We start from the raw sequence: 16,502 nt of genomic DNA on the forward strand, positions 1-16,502 counted from the left end.
CTCATCCTGCTTTCTTTAGTCAAAAAATGTTAAACAAGACTTTTTATGAAGCACACTGTAAATCACTTCTTCTGACACCTACCCCACATCAATGATTTCAGGTGTTATTCATAACTATAGAGAAATAGCCAATCTTTACTCTAATTATCTACTTTGCTATTTTAGCTGATAAGGAGGCTTCAGTATTAATTTCAGGTTGTTTAACAACCAGCTCTGAACTCATTATAGGAGCTTTAACATATCTAGGTCTGAAAAAACACAAAGTTCAATGTTACATTGTGAGCTCTCAAGGTGCTTAAAGCTGTTTGAGCTTAGCCTGCTCATTCAAAATGTCCACTCTAAGTGCTAATCTAAGTTTACTGACCTCTCTTCATAATAAACAAACAAACATGACAGTGGTAACAGTCTTCTCATCTACAATTCAGCAAGAGTGCTGTGAATGTGTTTTAGAAAATGTTGAACTTTTGCTTCACATTTAGATTCCCAATAAAACGGTGAACTACTTTTGGAATGTATGCATCAATGTGTTGCCTTATGTAGATGTTTTTAAAGTTTACGTTTGAAAGAAATGGTCATAAAACAAGAATAAAAGCTCAGAGACAACTTTATAAGCAGTGGCTTTCAGGATCAGCGACATTACGAAGAGGTGTTTTCCTTTCAGGATTTGAATCATTTGGAGGTTCCAAAGGACTTAACGTCATTAAGACTGTGCACACATTACGTGTGAATTACAGATGAGTCCTTCAGGATAGGGTTCTGACATCTTCATTTGCCTCTCTTGACGGTGTGAAATCCTTTTGTGGTGATTGGCATTTAAATATAATCTCAGTCAAGTCTTCCTTAAAAGCAAAAAATAAATTGGGTCTTAGAAAGTTGAACACAAAAAGTCTGACGCTGAAGTGTTCCAACTAAAGTTAAATCTCCTCAGCTCCTGCGTTTCACCTTGGTTGAGTACCTGTACTGAACCTGTCAGCAGGATCTGTGTTCCAGTTGGGTGACTGAGCTTTCCTGGTATCAAAACATGATGACAGTGAAGGCGAGTCTCACACCATCCAATGGAGTCATCAATAATGAGACAAGGTGAGAAAGAAGGGAGAGAGGGGAGGTATGTGTGTGTGTGGGGGGGGGGGGGGGAAGGGTTATCTGGGCAAAGCACATGCACTTCCCAGTTGGCCGCGGGGGCAGACGGGGCGGCAGAAAGGCAAGATATGGCGCGACGCTCCTGGAATCTGTGATTTGACGTCTGCTCGGTGTGAGGAGTCCGTCAGAGGTCAGGAGAAGGTTTCTGAGGGCACTGTCGCTTCCCTCTTCAGTCCAAGTCTCTGGGTTTTATCAAAGAGATCTGACTTGCAGGGCACAGAGAGTGGCTGAGCTGAAAAGTGCTCACTGGAGGTGGTCAGTGTTGAATGGATACTTAATCCAGCAAGGTCAGTCCTCCTCTTCCACATAGTTAGAGGGAAACCAGCCCACCTGAGAAGCAGAATTGCAGGATACAAATTAGGCAGGTGCACTTATCTGAACACACAGAGAGTCATTGAACTATTCATATTTATGTTAATTAAGAATACAGTGATGTTCAAGAGGTTCCTGCCCTGGGGTGACACCAAAGAAAAACGTGTAATTAAACGTGTAGAGATGTTTGCCATAGTGACAGGACCCTACAACAGACCTACCCTGCCGTCGACCTCTCCCTTCCACCACCCGTTGGATATCTTGGTGTAGATCTTGATGATGTCTCCCTGCAGCAGGGAGAGCTCTCGTGTGTCTCTGGAGCAGAAGTCATAGCGTGCTACTGCAATACCCACCACCCTGGGGGAAAACACTGAGACAAGGAGTTCCTTAGTATTGTTGCAATCCACCTCCTTCAATTTCTCAGCTGTTCTGAGACTATACTATCAGAGATTCAGAGTGTTTCAGTGAAGGTCTCAAATAAGTCTGGTAGTACAAATGGAAAATAACTGAGCACTGTGGCTTTAAGGCGCTCTGCTGTCAATGGTCGCCAACAAATCGGTCAATCCCAGTAAGACAATTTAATCAGAATCTAATCCAAAGTGTGGATAAAAGAGTTACCCCCTTGGTGCTGCAACAGTTTCAAGCTTTATTACTCACTTAATATTAGGAAAAATAAAACATTCTGATGTTGCATTTTTCTCATCTAAGATACCCTGCCATTAAGTGCTGGGCGAACTTCTCACCTGTCAGCCCATTTAGAAGTCTTTTCAAACCATTTTTTCTCCCTTGTATTTGGAATCGGAAACTTTTTCAAAGATTTCCTTTTAACTCTAAGGTCTGTCACTCACTCGAGTAGGGGCAGTGATGTTTGATGACTGACTCTTAACTTAACCCCTAACTGACAAACAGGCACGTTATAACTTAATCGTACAGGGCAGCGTTACTAACAAGATGTTTGGCACTACTATGACAACTTAAGCTCAACTAAACTTTGTTTTTCTAGTTTTTACAGTTGTCAAAGCCGCCCATTAGAGCGGATAAGGCTTTATGGGGCCCAGTCGCATGGGGAGGGCCAAGGGAGGTAAGCAAAAAAAAACATGGTCCAATTTTAATCAAAAATGGACAAATTTAATTTACACCTAAAAATTAACCATTTACTCTTAAAGGAGGAATGTGTGACATTTTACACATTTATATAGCAGAAATCAAGTTCATCCTCTGTAAATGTCTCTCTGAGTCATGACTGTCGACAGTGAGTGAGAAGCGTGAGTCCCGCTGGCTGTGTTGTTGTCGGAGCTGTGTTTACATCGTGTTTACATGGACAGGACGGCCTTGCGTACAAAGCTGTTTCAGTCAAGAACTAGAGAAAAGAAGAATAGCCTACTCACTGCGTATTTAAATGTTGAGTAAGAGTTTGTTGATCACGGTCATTCTGTGTCAATCTATGTGCGATGTGAAGCTATGTGCTAACTTAAGTGTGCTAACATTAGCCTGCTAACACAGCTATGCAGGCCACAGGCATTTGCAGCCTCTTTCTTTTCTGTTACTAACAAAAAGGGGGTCCAGTGAACTTAAATGCTATGCCAGTTTGGAATCAGTAAAGCCATTCCAGGTCCTGCACAAAGTGAGGATGCCAGAAAAGAAAGAAAAAGAAAGGGAGGGAGGGAGTTGGCTATAGGGCATTTGACCCCAACAAAAACGTGTTTCAGCCAGCTCCAAAGGCTGATCGGAGTGCAGGCAGAGGGAGCTAATGTTAGCCAGGAGGATAGCGTTAACACTACTGATCAAATCTGCATATGTTGATTTAAATCCTATCCTAGGCCTGACAGTTGTGTATCATTAGTTTATATGTTTTTATCTTCGGATGATTCTACAGTATGTACAAAGTATTTTAACACCTTATTCCCAAGTATCATCTACAGTAAAATGAGTATGGCTCTGTTGTAGGATTTAAGACAACAAAGAGGCTTGACTCTCGTGTCTGAGTCAAAGTAATAAAATCACAGAGATTAAGTGGAGAGAACTCATCATGTTCAGTGGTGACAAATGAAGAAATACACACAGCAGCCCAGCTCGGTGGCCCCAAACATGCAGCCGAGAAAAGGCCACAGGTTACCATTGTCATGTGTTGATCTTGTTAAAAGTTAATATTCAACACAGCTCACACATTCAGGTTATTCAAGGTTATCACTACACAGGCAGGTCAGGGCTCATATCTCATGTCAGCATGTGTGTGCATAGGTTTGTTTACCTTATCTGTGGAAATACAGGTGACACACATGGTGAGATATGAAAGGAATGAAAGGAATACATCTGCCCCCTCATGCATCACACAGGCACATTATGCCAGCACAGACTCAGCACACTCATACATGCATGCATGCGTATACCTACATGCTTATGGACCGCAGTGCACGCAAAGATGGGACAAATAAAGTCATTGAAGTAGACGAATCTGCTCTTTTCATGCCATGTTGGCAGATTCTCTTATTATTTCAATGTGTTTGCTAGAGTCATTAGCCTTGTAGTTATCCAATAAAAAGGTATTAAACCAAAATGAGCCATTTTTACGTGTGCCACATTTTGGGAAACTCCAAACTGCTGACTTTATGATGTAATGTTGTTATTTTATTAATTAGGTAAAAAAAAAAAAGGAGATGCCAGCAGAGGTTTTGCTGTTCTCTGCCACAAGTTGGTTGACAATTTTGCAGTTCTTCTCACCAAGTGGGAGATATCATAGCTGTCAGAAATTCACTGCATTTCTGATTTAGCTTCAAAGAACGCTGAAGTGAAGGTTTCTTCCCACATGGCAACCAGTACGTTCTGTGCAATATGACGTAAAAAGCACCACCATTAGACTCTATTATTCAACAGAGATGGGAAAAACAAGACAGATAACAGTCTTTGGAAACCCGGAAATGTGGGCAAACAGCAAGGGAGAGACAAAGAAAGAGTATAGAAAAGTTGTACCTGTACCTGACCAAAAAGGCGAGGAGGTGGGAGGAACAAAGCTGCAGCCGCCAGGAGGAACTACAGAGAAATGAAGCGAGTGATGGAGGGGAGGGAGGGGGGAGGGGGGGGGTTAGACCGTGGTGGGAGAAAAGACAGAACATAAGCAAAGAAAACACAAGTTTGACAGAGAGAGAGGGTAAGAGGAAAAGTTGGCAAAGTTAAAAATAAGCAAAAAGCAAGAATGAAGGGAGAGGAGTGAGTTCAGTAGAGGGCAAAACAATAAAAGCATTAGTAACGACAGTGTGTAATTTCCCCTGGTGTATGGTTTTTAATGTATAATTTTGACAAATATGAATATTTAATACAGCCTCAAGAGTTGAGGAGTCGAATCTTAAGTTGATAACACCTCGAGTCAAAATGCAATCAGCAGGCTGTAAACATTACAAAACAAGTATTTAAATGACCCTTCAGTGTTCACTATTCACAAGTCTCCACTGCACATTAGCAACATTAGCTGACTTAGCACTAGGGTAGCCTACTTACTAGTTGCGTGGTAAAAATTGTAGACGGGATTCAAATTCTTGCAGACAGTTTAAGAACAATCTGCTGGAAGTTTTTTGACTGAGATATCACATTTGGCTGTAAAGATCAGGTGTCCAACTGTGTAAATACTTTCAGCCATGTAGTGTAGCTTCAACAACCTTAGCCTGATTTTTACTGCATAACAAACAGGAACAAAACAGGAAAAACAACATTTTGAGTATCAGACCAGGTGGGCTACAGCAGCAGCATGGGGGTAAATATACGTCTGGGCACAGCACGGTGCCCTGACAAGGCAACGGCTGGGAATCCATGCCACCGAGCCAACGACTTCTGCTCCCATATGAAACCCCATCTGAGCCGGCAGACCCTTACAGTGGAAAAAAAAAAAAAACTCCTCCTGTCATCACGACAATATGGCTCCATGGCTTCTTCCTCTCCCCCACAGGGATAAGTAAATGCAGGCCAATATGTGTCAACTTTGTGACCAGAGTGTACGCAATAAACCACACACACATACCTGCAGGAAGCGTACACACAGCATAAACAAACACATAAGGTGCATAAAACGTGAACTGTCGGCCTACATGAAGCATTAAGTAAGCTCATACTTAATATCTGGTTCATGGTTCAATAAATGCTCAGATTCTCAGATCTCATTTCCACTGATTTTGAATAGCTGTCACCACTCATCGTTAGTCTTGAGCCTCTGGCATAGACGAAAGCGAAGTTGAGAGTCTCATTAAGTGCCCTTTAAAAACTCTGAGTGAAATATTAGAAAGCCCAAATCAACCGTGTGGGCACAGAGATCACATCTTGATTGATATCTGCCTGTCTACCCTTGAGGGCAACTCCACATGTGATAACCAGCAATGGGACACCCTAGATATGTGGCGAGTCATCTGAGTGAGCGTTAACTGGAGAACGCTGAATGACTGACTTGTAAAAACATTCATTTTAAGTGGCTGCTGCATGGTCGTTACAAATTTACAAATCGCTTTCTATTCATACCAGTTAGCACCACATGCAATTTTAGCTGAGATGCCCCTACTTGGCTATGAAGGCAATGCTGAAGGATGCTCACTGTAGCTTTAGAAAGCGTTGTGTGATTCCCAAGCTGGACTGCTCCTTCCGATGCCCAACAACAGCTGATGAAGACACATCCACAATGTCCTGAAATAATCCTTAAAAAAAGACTTTCAAAGTCACACCTGAAAACATCTGCAACAATGATAACTAACCCTAAGTTTAAAGAGCCACAGACTTGGCGTTTTGTTATTATTGGATAGAGAGAATTAACTAGATAGATAAACTAACCGGAGATAAAAACAAGAACATTACCTCGTGCAGTTCAAACCCAATATCAATGTCAAGACATTTCCAAATTTCTTAAACTATATACATAGTATTAGTACTATAATGTAGATACCGTATGTAGTGGCTTGATCTTGCTTATCAAAAGTTTGAGCCACTGAGGGGCTGATAGCCTACCGTACTTAATTGACGCGTTGTTTCGTGGCAATAATTCAATCAACTCCGTGCTGTCACACTCAATCGGGTTTATCTGAATCGTTCGTTCACAATACATATTCTGGTCGTCTACATACACTTTTTCCACTATAACTTGAATGTAAAACAAAGCCAGGATAAATGTTCCATTCACGATACATTTCCAACAGCCGTCAAAAACTGTGTGCCTCTCACGGTGGGCTGCTCACCCGTCCGTGATTAACTCTTCCTCTACTTGTAACCTTCCCAACACCAAAGTGAATGTGCCCCCTACTGTGACCACAAGGAACTACCACAGAGCACACATACATACTGAACACACAAATGGCTCTGACACCGTACTTACAAACATGTCAACATGTAAATTCTGACAATATTCTGTTTAGGTGTCTCATAGCTTTAAGGTAACCGAATGATATACCCTTATAATGCTGATATTTCAGAGCAAAATAATCAGCCTGACAGATTTAATTGCTTCCCAGTCTTACTATTCACACACATACACAGATAAGACGCACTCAGACAGACTTATTTAACGATGCTGTCTGGGTCTTCCAAACAAATTACTCCAGAGTTTTGATGGCATTTCAGCAGTTGTGCATCTTGTGAATGTTTGCTCAGCCTTTCATTCTGTTTTCTTTCGCTATGAGGAGTCTGTTTTGAGATCCAAACCATTTTGCGTGTGTGTGTGTTTTTTTGTTCTGGCATGACATCTGTCTTTCCATGGAGGCTGTTTACCAGACAAGAGAACGCGGGTGCCCACACTAAGTCTGTCTATGGGGGTGGACGACTTAAGGCAATAATAATCTATCCCAGAATGCACTGAGGCAACAGCGGGTATGTCAAGGCTTTCTCATAGAACAGGGCGTTTGTGAATGGCACTGATGCACAAACACACCTCTTGCCGAGCTGCTTTGAAGCCTGATGCGCTGGGAGACCGAGGCTGTCAAAGGAGGCACAGGGACAAGGATGTAGCAGAATTTTACATCCGAACAGACACAAAGGGCTAACTTTGACTTTGTTCCGGCGTTCCTCATGCCTGCCGCGGCTCCTGACGCCATCACCGTGGTTGTTTACACATACACCTCTCTTTAAGTTACGACAGTTTACCTCCAGCTGCTTTCTGCTCTTTCACATCAGATCGTATTTGCAAACTCCCCCCCCCCCCCAGTTTTGCAGAAACAGGCACATCCTCTCCGTTGGACCAGGGGTATCCCCGAGGAGTGTGTCAGCGGGCGGCTGTCACACGGCTTTCTCCGCTGCCACCCCAAGTGAAATGTCATGTCCTGTCAGGAAAATTGTGACGCCATCTCAGAGCTGAGCAGCGTGTGGAGTGTGACGTTTGGAGTAGCAGGCTCCTGGTGCTTGCCTGGGGCATCGGGCCCTAACTGGGACCTCTCTGCCGAGCCTGGTGAGCTGCTGAGGCTCATTTCTATTTCTTTCACTCACTGTCTCTCTCTCACTTTCTTTTGTCTTCTGCTCTCTCTCTCTCTCTTTTCTACCTCCTGCCTTCCCTTTGTTCCTGTCGCGTCTCTATTTTTCCCCCATTTACATCTGGTATTTACACGCCATCTGTATTTAGATGTCTTATTAATTCAACCTACAAATGCACACAGAATACAATGCAGTCAGAGTGTCTGACTCAATTTCAGCAGGGTGTACATTTTATAATTCCTATTGCTATATTTTAATACATATAATTCGTTTTTTCAAAGCATGCTTTAGCTGCTTTTCTGGCGGGACAAACTGCCACCATTCATGTGTCTGTACTCTAACCATGAAGCATGCATCCCCAGTTTCAGTTTAGCATTAAGACTAGAACATCATTTTTAACCGTAGAGCAGCAACTAACCCGAGTCATCAGACCTGGCTAAGAAAATTCCTGGAGCATTCTTCCATCCAACCATTTCTAAATCGTTGTTTTTGCATGGATTTAGCAAATCATATGGTTCAAGCAATGACCTTCAGGTACAGAAACACACATTTACTGTACACCAGCACATTGTCTGTAATGATATCTTTTGCAATAAATGGCCACATTTATGAGGAAAGTGTTTCTAACTTGCATGTCGAGTTGTTTTATCGTGTTCTCTGCACACTTTAGCAAAAAGCCCATCCATACTGAAATCACACAACTTTATACCATTTCATTTTGGATTTTACATTTTCATTTGCATGTATTCAAGGACTGATTTAATTTTTTTAAATAGCGAGAAGGTGCAGAGGCCGGCTATCGGTTTCCCCGTTTATGTTTTTATGCTAAGCTAAAATAGCATTCACTGTAAAGACAGAAATAGAGACATCACATCTCTTACTTTTTCCTATCTCCCTTTCTCTCGATTTCTTTTGCATCTGACAAGTATGATTTTTTTCATTGTATCACTATTTTTATCATTTTCCTCCTGTTCTCTCTCCTCCCCCTTCTATTGTAGTAGGATCTTCCTCTTTAATTTCTCATTTCCCTTTCTCCACACGCTGCCTCAGAGTCACTGAACATCTGCTCCTGTCTTTGAGAGCCAGTGATGACGCAGGGAGTGGACTTATGTACAACAAGGCATCATGTCTAATGATGCAGCAGGTAGAAATGAAAGTTCCTTACAGACTAAGCCTGGCCTACCATTAAAAACAGTGTGCAGTATGATACTGGGAGTATTTTTTATACTGACTCTATTCCTATTATCTAATGTTAGTGTGACCCAGGTGAAGGAAGTCTGCCACCTGACATGAATCACATCTATCAGGTTACATAAAGTAATCAAAAACAGGGTCACTACTGGTTAAAAGGCTGGGCTCCTTTCTTGTTTAATTAAATACAGCACTGCATCAGTTCCTGTAGGACATGGAAGTCATACACCCCAGCTGTAATTAGCTGATATCCGGATTGAATCCTTGTTTCTGTTCATTAATTGAACCAATCAAAATCCATTTACACAACAAGGTAGTCCATTTAAATATAATCCCCTGTTACTGATACCAGCTACACAATTACTGCTTAAAAAAGTAGCTTATAAGGAATATAATAATAAGCATAAAATATGCAATGTCCTGCTTTGGGTTCACTCTTAAGCTCATGTAAGGTTCGGTATTTAGCTCCGTGTGTTGGCTTAGCATGCTTCTAACAGCATCGCATCACATAACGCACAATCTCACACTTTATCTCACGCTCGCTGTCAACACTGTATCTGTTAAATGTTTACTTCTTGGCTCTGTGGATGTCAGTTTCCCTCTTGCATGCATTATGACATCTAGTGCTTTTGTATTGAAGGTGGAAAAACAGAAGTGTGGCGCTTTGTATTGATGAGCTGTTGACTCAAATCCCAACACTCAAGAGGCTCACCAATGAACAGCTGATCAAAGTTTTTCTCTAGGTTTTGGTTTTATTAAGCCAAGGAGTTTTTTATATAAATAATATTTTTTATAAATGTGCATATTAAAGTGTGTGGCTGGGTTGACTGACAGGTGGGCATGTTGTAGCTGTTTGCAAGAAGGCTTAAAACCTGCCCCAGGGCCCTCTCCTGCTCTACATGTCCTGTATGATAGTTGGTTGACAGAAAGTTATTTTGAGACAGTAATTCCCATATGGCAAACGCCATGATTGGGCTTCAAAAACTCCACTTCAAAAACCAATTGATGACTAGTGAGACTATGGTCATGTTTTATACATGATATGATTTACACTCATATAAAGAGTTATGGCCATGCATTCATAATATAACCAAAAGCGCATTACATGTTCTCAAGATGTTGTATTTGACTGCATTAGATTGCAAATGACAAGAAACATAAACCACACACTTAAGAGGCATGTCTTTAAAGAAAACAACTTCTCCTGTCTTCCACAGGGAAGTTATAATGCTAAATATTTCTAGCAATACCTTAAATGTCAAACATGCCACAGGTATCAAGAAATGGTTTTAAATGGAGCGTCTAATGAGCAAGAAAAAATAACTACCATCATGATTTTGTAATGTCAGCTGGGACTGTTTCTCTACATCACAGTCAGGGTGTCAAGGTGAGAGCATATGGCTGGTTACCCATTCTGTTGTGATCAAATATAGCAAGAGAGAGATTTATTTCTGCAAACTGTTTCTACCCTCAGCTTTTTCTATTGTTTCCTTATGATAAAGGGGGAACAACATTAGTTATTAGAATAGTTCTTGTGTGTTTTTTCTATTTTTAAATAAAATACAATTATTAAGCAACTGAATAATATTGTTAAAAAAATCTATTATTATATTCAGACCATAACTTTATGCATAATGTTTCTGGTTTTGGTGGGTTTTTTTATGTACATTTTTGTAAATTACCCTAAAGGTACAAAAAATGGACAAAGGGTAAATACAGCATACATTTCTGTATTAAAACTTGTATTTTACAGCGTAGAGAGAATCTACTACCCAGGAAAACTCACCCCCTCCTGTGCTCCAAATAGGTCAACAGAAATGCTCGGTATTACTTTAATCTATAACTGAAAAACTGATCTGACTGGTTAACACTTCCACCTGTCAGGTAGATCTGAGGTGTCAGCTGAGGAACACCTGGATGTTTGTGTAGCACACTCACCACTGCCAGCCTTGGTAATGGCCCTGGGCACGTTTCCATTGGAAAGTTCCCTATAGGGGACCTGCAGAGTGGTGTCAAGACTGCTGAAGCCCTCCTTCAGAGAATGCTCCTTGTAGTAGTCCACTAAGTCCTGTGCACAAGAAGCAAAGTAAAAGGGAAGACACATTTTAACAAAAACAACATGGTGAAGCTAGATGGTATTGCAGGGATAGAAACGAGAGAGAAAAAAACACATGGGAAGGTTAGTAGAAAGGTATTTGTTTGATCATGTCTATACAAATGCAGCCATGACTGAGGAACCATAATACCACTTTTTTTTTTTAGCCTATTTCAAATAAAAGTACTTCAAATAAGCTATTGCAATCAAAATTCACTACCAGGCAGCTTAAACCTTTGTGAAATTATAGAATTGTAAAAAAAAAAAAAAAAAAATGTTTAGCACTGTAAAGAACTAGTTACATTTCCACATTCCTGCAGTGGTGGATCCTATGGAAGCCCCTAAGTAGACATGCATCCATATATATTTTATTTACTCAATTTTCCAGTGATAAACAATTTATTTAAGGTTGTTTCTCCATATCTCACCTTATCTCATTATCTGGAGATAACAAAGCTTGTTTTCTCGTGATAACAAAATCATTTTCTGGTGGACTGGAGAACAAAACAATTGTCCCTTTGATAGGTCAGACCAAGAACATGCCATGCTGCCATTGCCCACACTGATGAGGCATGAAAAGCTTATTTGTCTCATGTTTGTTTTGGGCTTTTGCAACTATATGAGATTAAAAAAAAAAAAAGTGCAGATCTTAGGAAAAAAACTGGAAATCACTTGTTATCATGTGAAAACAGAGTCAATAAAACATGGATGCATGTGTGCTTATAGGGCTTCTATAGTTTTCCAAAACATTTTTTAAAAGCCATATGATGTACAAAGGATGTTAGTCATTAATGCTTCGATGGATCATGAGGCTCAAGCATTCGAGAAAAAAAAAGGGAAACCTTTACCAGCACAGTCTTGAACAGGCGGCTCTCAGCGATGTAAAAGCAGCCATCCTTGGTCAGAATCTTAATGTGCTTGACTTTTTCATTGAACCTGTGGAGTATGAATAAGACATCGGTTGCTAATCAACTATACATGCTTCCACATTAAATCCAGTCTCTATGGTGAACCACTTACGAGGTCAGTCCGGGCTGACTGTCGGTTACCATGCTGGGAACATCCAAAGCCAATTCACTCACAGCAGATGATAATAGAAGATTACCCACTTCTACTCTCTTTATTTTGTTTACCAGTGGTTTCAAATGATTTTTTTTCCCAGCCTTGTATCATATTTATCATAGGTGGTGTAATAAAACCAGATATGGCTTGTGAGCCTTCTTAGGTTGATACATTTATGTAGAAACAAAATGCTTAAAGTATCCAGTATCAAAAAGGAAAATAGAAATGAAGGCAGAAAGGAGATCAGTGAATCTTACAGAAAGGTATTTCTCCCCCTTCTCCCCTTAAATCATACGATACCCCTCTTAAATCTCTCTCTGCAAACAGCCCATACATATGACAGCGAAGAAATGTAAGAGTATACTAAACACATTTAAAATAACACCTGAACCTAAACAAATTTTGTCAACTCTGAACAAACGTTGTACTGCTTTGTATGCATGATAGGAACCCATACAACATTTAAAACACAAGTAGTCATATTGAAATACCCAGCAGAAAACAGCAACAAACGGTCCAAAGGAAAATGCCAAAAGGCAGGGCAAGACCTGCCACTCACTTAGACCATAACATCTGGAAGTTTGCGGACGTAATCGGGGGATAAAATTCAAATAATTAATTTATTGAAGTTATTTGTCCTTTTAGAAAGACACATATTTTCACAGTTATGACGTGAAAAAGCCCGTCAGTGGTGGCCTTGACTTAAAATCCAAATCTACCCAGTCTGAGACTCAGACAAGGCTCAAAACCGGTCTTGAGACCTAGACTAGACTGAGTACTACATCACTTACTTGGGAGTATAAACTACGGGCCTTATTTAATAATTAAGTGATTAAATAATAAATACAATAAGAGACTTATAGCTCAGGCTAAGCACTCTGCTTTGTTGATAAGTAATGTGGGCCAACCTAGAAAAAATAAAATAAAAACATTATTCAGTAAGTACTTGCTGTAGGCACATGTGGGGATGTCCTGTCAAACTGAATGCATACACAGAACAGTAAATAGCATGCGTCTCATATGGTGGTGTGCCGCTTACACTGGAGATGGATCCAGCATAGAAATCTCAGAGCATAACAGATGAGGAGAATATGGTCCTGTTACAGATTTACTGATACATTATGAATATATGGTGACTTATACATTATTGATGTGAGTTGAGTTATATGGTGCATAACATATGGAGATGGCTGAGCCCCTGTTTGGTGAGGGCTGAGCTTTTTCTGCCTCCTTTAGTGCACATCTGTAGTACTTGATTCTAGGTGGTCAATTACGGCATTCAAAGGTCTGCTATTCCACTGCATAAAACCATCGCAGTGAAGAACAGACCATTGCTGGGGATGCATCTCTAATCCCAGATTCTCCGGGATGAATTGTAATGGTATCAATCCACCAAAAGAAGTGTTGTTAGGTTTTTGCTGCTCTGTTTACTGCAAGAAATAAAGAGAAAAGAGACGAAAACAGCAGAGACAAAGCAATAGTGGATAAAAGACGCAAACATCTGTAGGCTACAACAGAAAAGTAAGAAGTCTTAAGAAGTAAACACTAAAGGCCTAAGAAGTACACACTAAATGGAAACTGGTACAGGATAGTGTTTAAAGAATTTTGAATGGTAGGGATGTAATAGTACGTCAGGAGATCAGTACAAAAGGGTCGACTCAAATCGGTGAGATAAAAAAAAAAAAATCAAACCCAGAGGCACTATCTGCACAGGGCACTGTAAAAGACGTACAGTACAAACTGGAGGAAGCAGGTTAGTTTTGCATTAGAATAGACTGCAGTGTTTCCCACACCCAAAAGATACCTGTGTAGCCCACCCAGGTATATTTGTTGGCCATTTTAGCACTTTTTTATACACAAAAGATCCCAATCCAAGACTGATAATCTGGTGGACGATCGCTCCCTCTCTCACTACTCCTCATGTATGAGTATTGAGTCGTCTCTATACACTCTGCAGCTAACAGAGAGAGAAAGAGAGACATCCTCTGGTAGCTCCCTCCAGTTAATATTCTGATTAATGTGAAATATCTTACGTCAAATATGGACCTTCTTTTGCTGTTGTGTAAATTACTGTATGTTGTTCAACTGGTTCTCATTTAAAAAATATATATATATAATTCAATCCTTTAAAAAAAAAAAAAATCAAGGAACAATCCTATCCTGAACCCAGCATTGTGAATTGCATTGTATTGTGTGGAGTGTGTGTTCTTACATCCCTCGCCAAGGTTACAGATGAGGCAGAAAAGCACATTCAGGTGCGGCCCTGATTCATGCTGACCTGTTCACCTTGTCTTAGGTCAGTTCAGTGTGAGTAATGCCAGCAAGCTTAGCTCTTTTGAAGCTATGGATGCAGCTGCAACTATGAGTCTAACAGGGGGTTTCTTAAGAGAAAAGACCTCTCTCCACTTCGCATCGAGGTCCAGCTCACCAAGTCAAGGTTCCATTGTGCTATATCAACCGGCTCAGTAAACATTATCCCTTACAAAGAAACCCCAAGACTACACTCACTCACACACACACTTTACAAAACACACAACCGGACAACTCGCAGTGTTTGACATTAGACAGTTCCCGTTGATTAGTAGCAGCTCTCCGTATAAAGCTCCATTATCTCAAACGGCCATCCTGATAATGATCTTAAGCAGCGCGACAGGCAATTAGGATTGGAGTGTTCAAAGCTTTGAACGCGAGGCCGGTATGAGTCCACAAAAACCAAATGGGCTGGAATGGTGTGTCACTGGCTAAATGGTCTTAAAATCCAAACACTCTTTCAGAATATACACGCTCACTTGCTGTAATCTCTCAGAGCCGTCATGCCAGGTCGGGAGGACTCGATATCCTTTCTTTTTTTTCTTTTTTTTAAAGACTGAACATGCTTTGATGTAGCCTGAGAGATATTCACCAGTGAAATGGACAGTGTTGTATTTCAAAAGAGGCACTCAACTTGCAGATAAAGCAGCCATATATTGCAGCCTAAAGGGATGAATGTTTTATCTACGATTCAAGTGCGATGCTAGCTGTCTTTGAAATACATTTCTGAGTCTGGTAGTGCGGCAAATGGTATGATGCAAAGCTAACGGACTCTCCTTGAACATACAGTATGTCTGCACTGAAGAGACAGACAATAGAGAGATGGTGGAACCAACAATCAACAGTGCTTAAGGTTTCAACAGAGACGTCACTACTTAAATGGGAAGGGCAGACTCAGTAAAAAGACTTACCTCTATTATTTTGATTATTATGCAGGAACCTTTGGTTTTCTGTTCCCAGATGAAATTTGATGTATCATTTCTTTATGTACCTTCATGTTATAAAGGCAGAACTTCATGATTTACGCTCACAGGCTTTAAAAAAAAATGACACTTCAGAAATTCAGCAGTCACATCTCTTCCAGGAAAAAGAAACAGACCTCATTGTCAACTGTGTTCAAAGGGACTAGTTCTTGCAACGAAGAATTTATTTATTTTTTTCATCAAGGTCAGGTTATGAAATGACCACTTGTCTCGAAAAGAGACGGCAGACATGTGGGTTGTAATGTGCATTTTGTATTCGAAGAGTTTATAAAAGAAGTCCATGAAGTTGTGTGGTTCACAGTGAAGCCTGAACTTGTCTGTAGTCTGAGATGTTCTTTTGCGACACTAAAGGGTTTATTTTTTTATTTTTTTGAAGAAATGTGGTTGTGTTGTGTAAAAAGTTGTTTTAAATGTAAAAAGTGTCTTTTGTGTAAAGAATATTTTGTGTTTTGTGTAAAGTCAGTTTTGCAGACATTCAGCGTGTTTTTTCAAGAACCTTTTTGTGAAATGTTTATCTGTTTTTTTTATTGAGACTGATATGTGAAATGTTTTTTTTGAAGAGTTGTTTCGTTAGAGTTTTTTTCACGTTGTGTTTTGTTAATTATCAGGTGTGCTGAAATATTGTGATTCATTGCAATGATGAGTGGGGTGCAATTGCAACCTAGGGGAATCTTAAAGTCACCCCAGAAGGATAACCACTAAAATCAAACGTGATTGAATGAAGGAGTAAGAAGAAGCTAAATAGTTACAAGCCAAAGACATGGGCTCCCTTTTCTAAAAAGCCCTGAGATAAGGAGAAACAAAACCACTGCAGCTGAGCAGCTGATAATAACAAACTAGATTCAAGGGAAGAACAAAGAAACTCACTACAGCTAAGACGCAAAGGCAACCAGGCTCGTGTTTACAAAGAAACAAAAAGGATGGGTCAGAAACTCCCAGCACCAACAAACTACACTTGTAGAGCTTTTGGAAAT

General features: G+C 40.4%; 1 protein-coding gene across 4 annotated transcripts in view; it reads right to left on the reverse strand.

The window, feature by feature from the left end:
• Positions 1-586: 586 nt before the first annotated feature.
• LOC132979441 (guanine nucleotide exchange factor VAV3-like) overlaps positions 587-16,502 on the reverse strand; it is a 54,704-nt gene continuing 38,788 nt past the window's right edge. For 3 of the 4 annotated variants that reach the window (XM_061045253.1, XM_061045252.1, XM_061045251.1), the window contains exons 24-28: positions 12,022-12,109; positions 11,017-11,146; positions 4,429-4,482; positions 1,674-1,822; positions 587-1,470 (exon numbers count right to left, since the gene is read on the reverse strand). In XM_061045253.1, the coding sequence (XP_060901236.1) occupies positions 1,429-1,470; positions 1,674-1,822; positions 4,429-4,482; positions 11,017-11,146; positions 12,022-12,109 (463 nt within the window). In that variant the 3' untranslated portion in view covers positions 587-1,428. The remainder of the gene's footprint in view (positions 1,471-1,673; positions 1,823-4,428; positions 4,483-11,016; positions 11,147-12,021; positions 12,110-16,502) is intronic. The other variant, XM_061045254.1, reaches the window with a different exon arrangement.

Source organism: Labrus mixtus, chromosome 8, assembly GCF_963584025.1.
Source record: "Labrus mixtus chromosome 8, fLabMix1.1, whole genome shotgun sequence".
Lineage (NCBI taxonomy): Eukaryota > Metazoa > Chordata > Actinopteri > Labriformes > Labridae > Labrus > Labrus mixtus.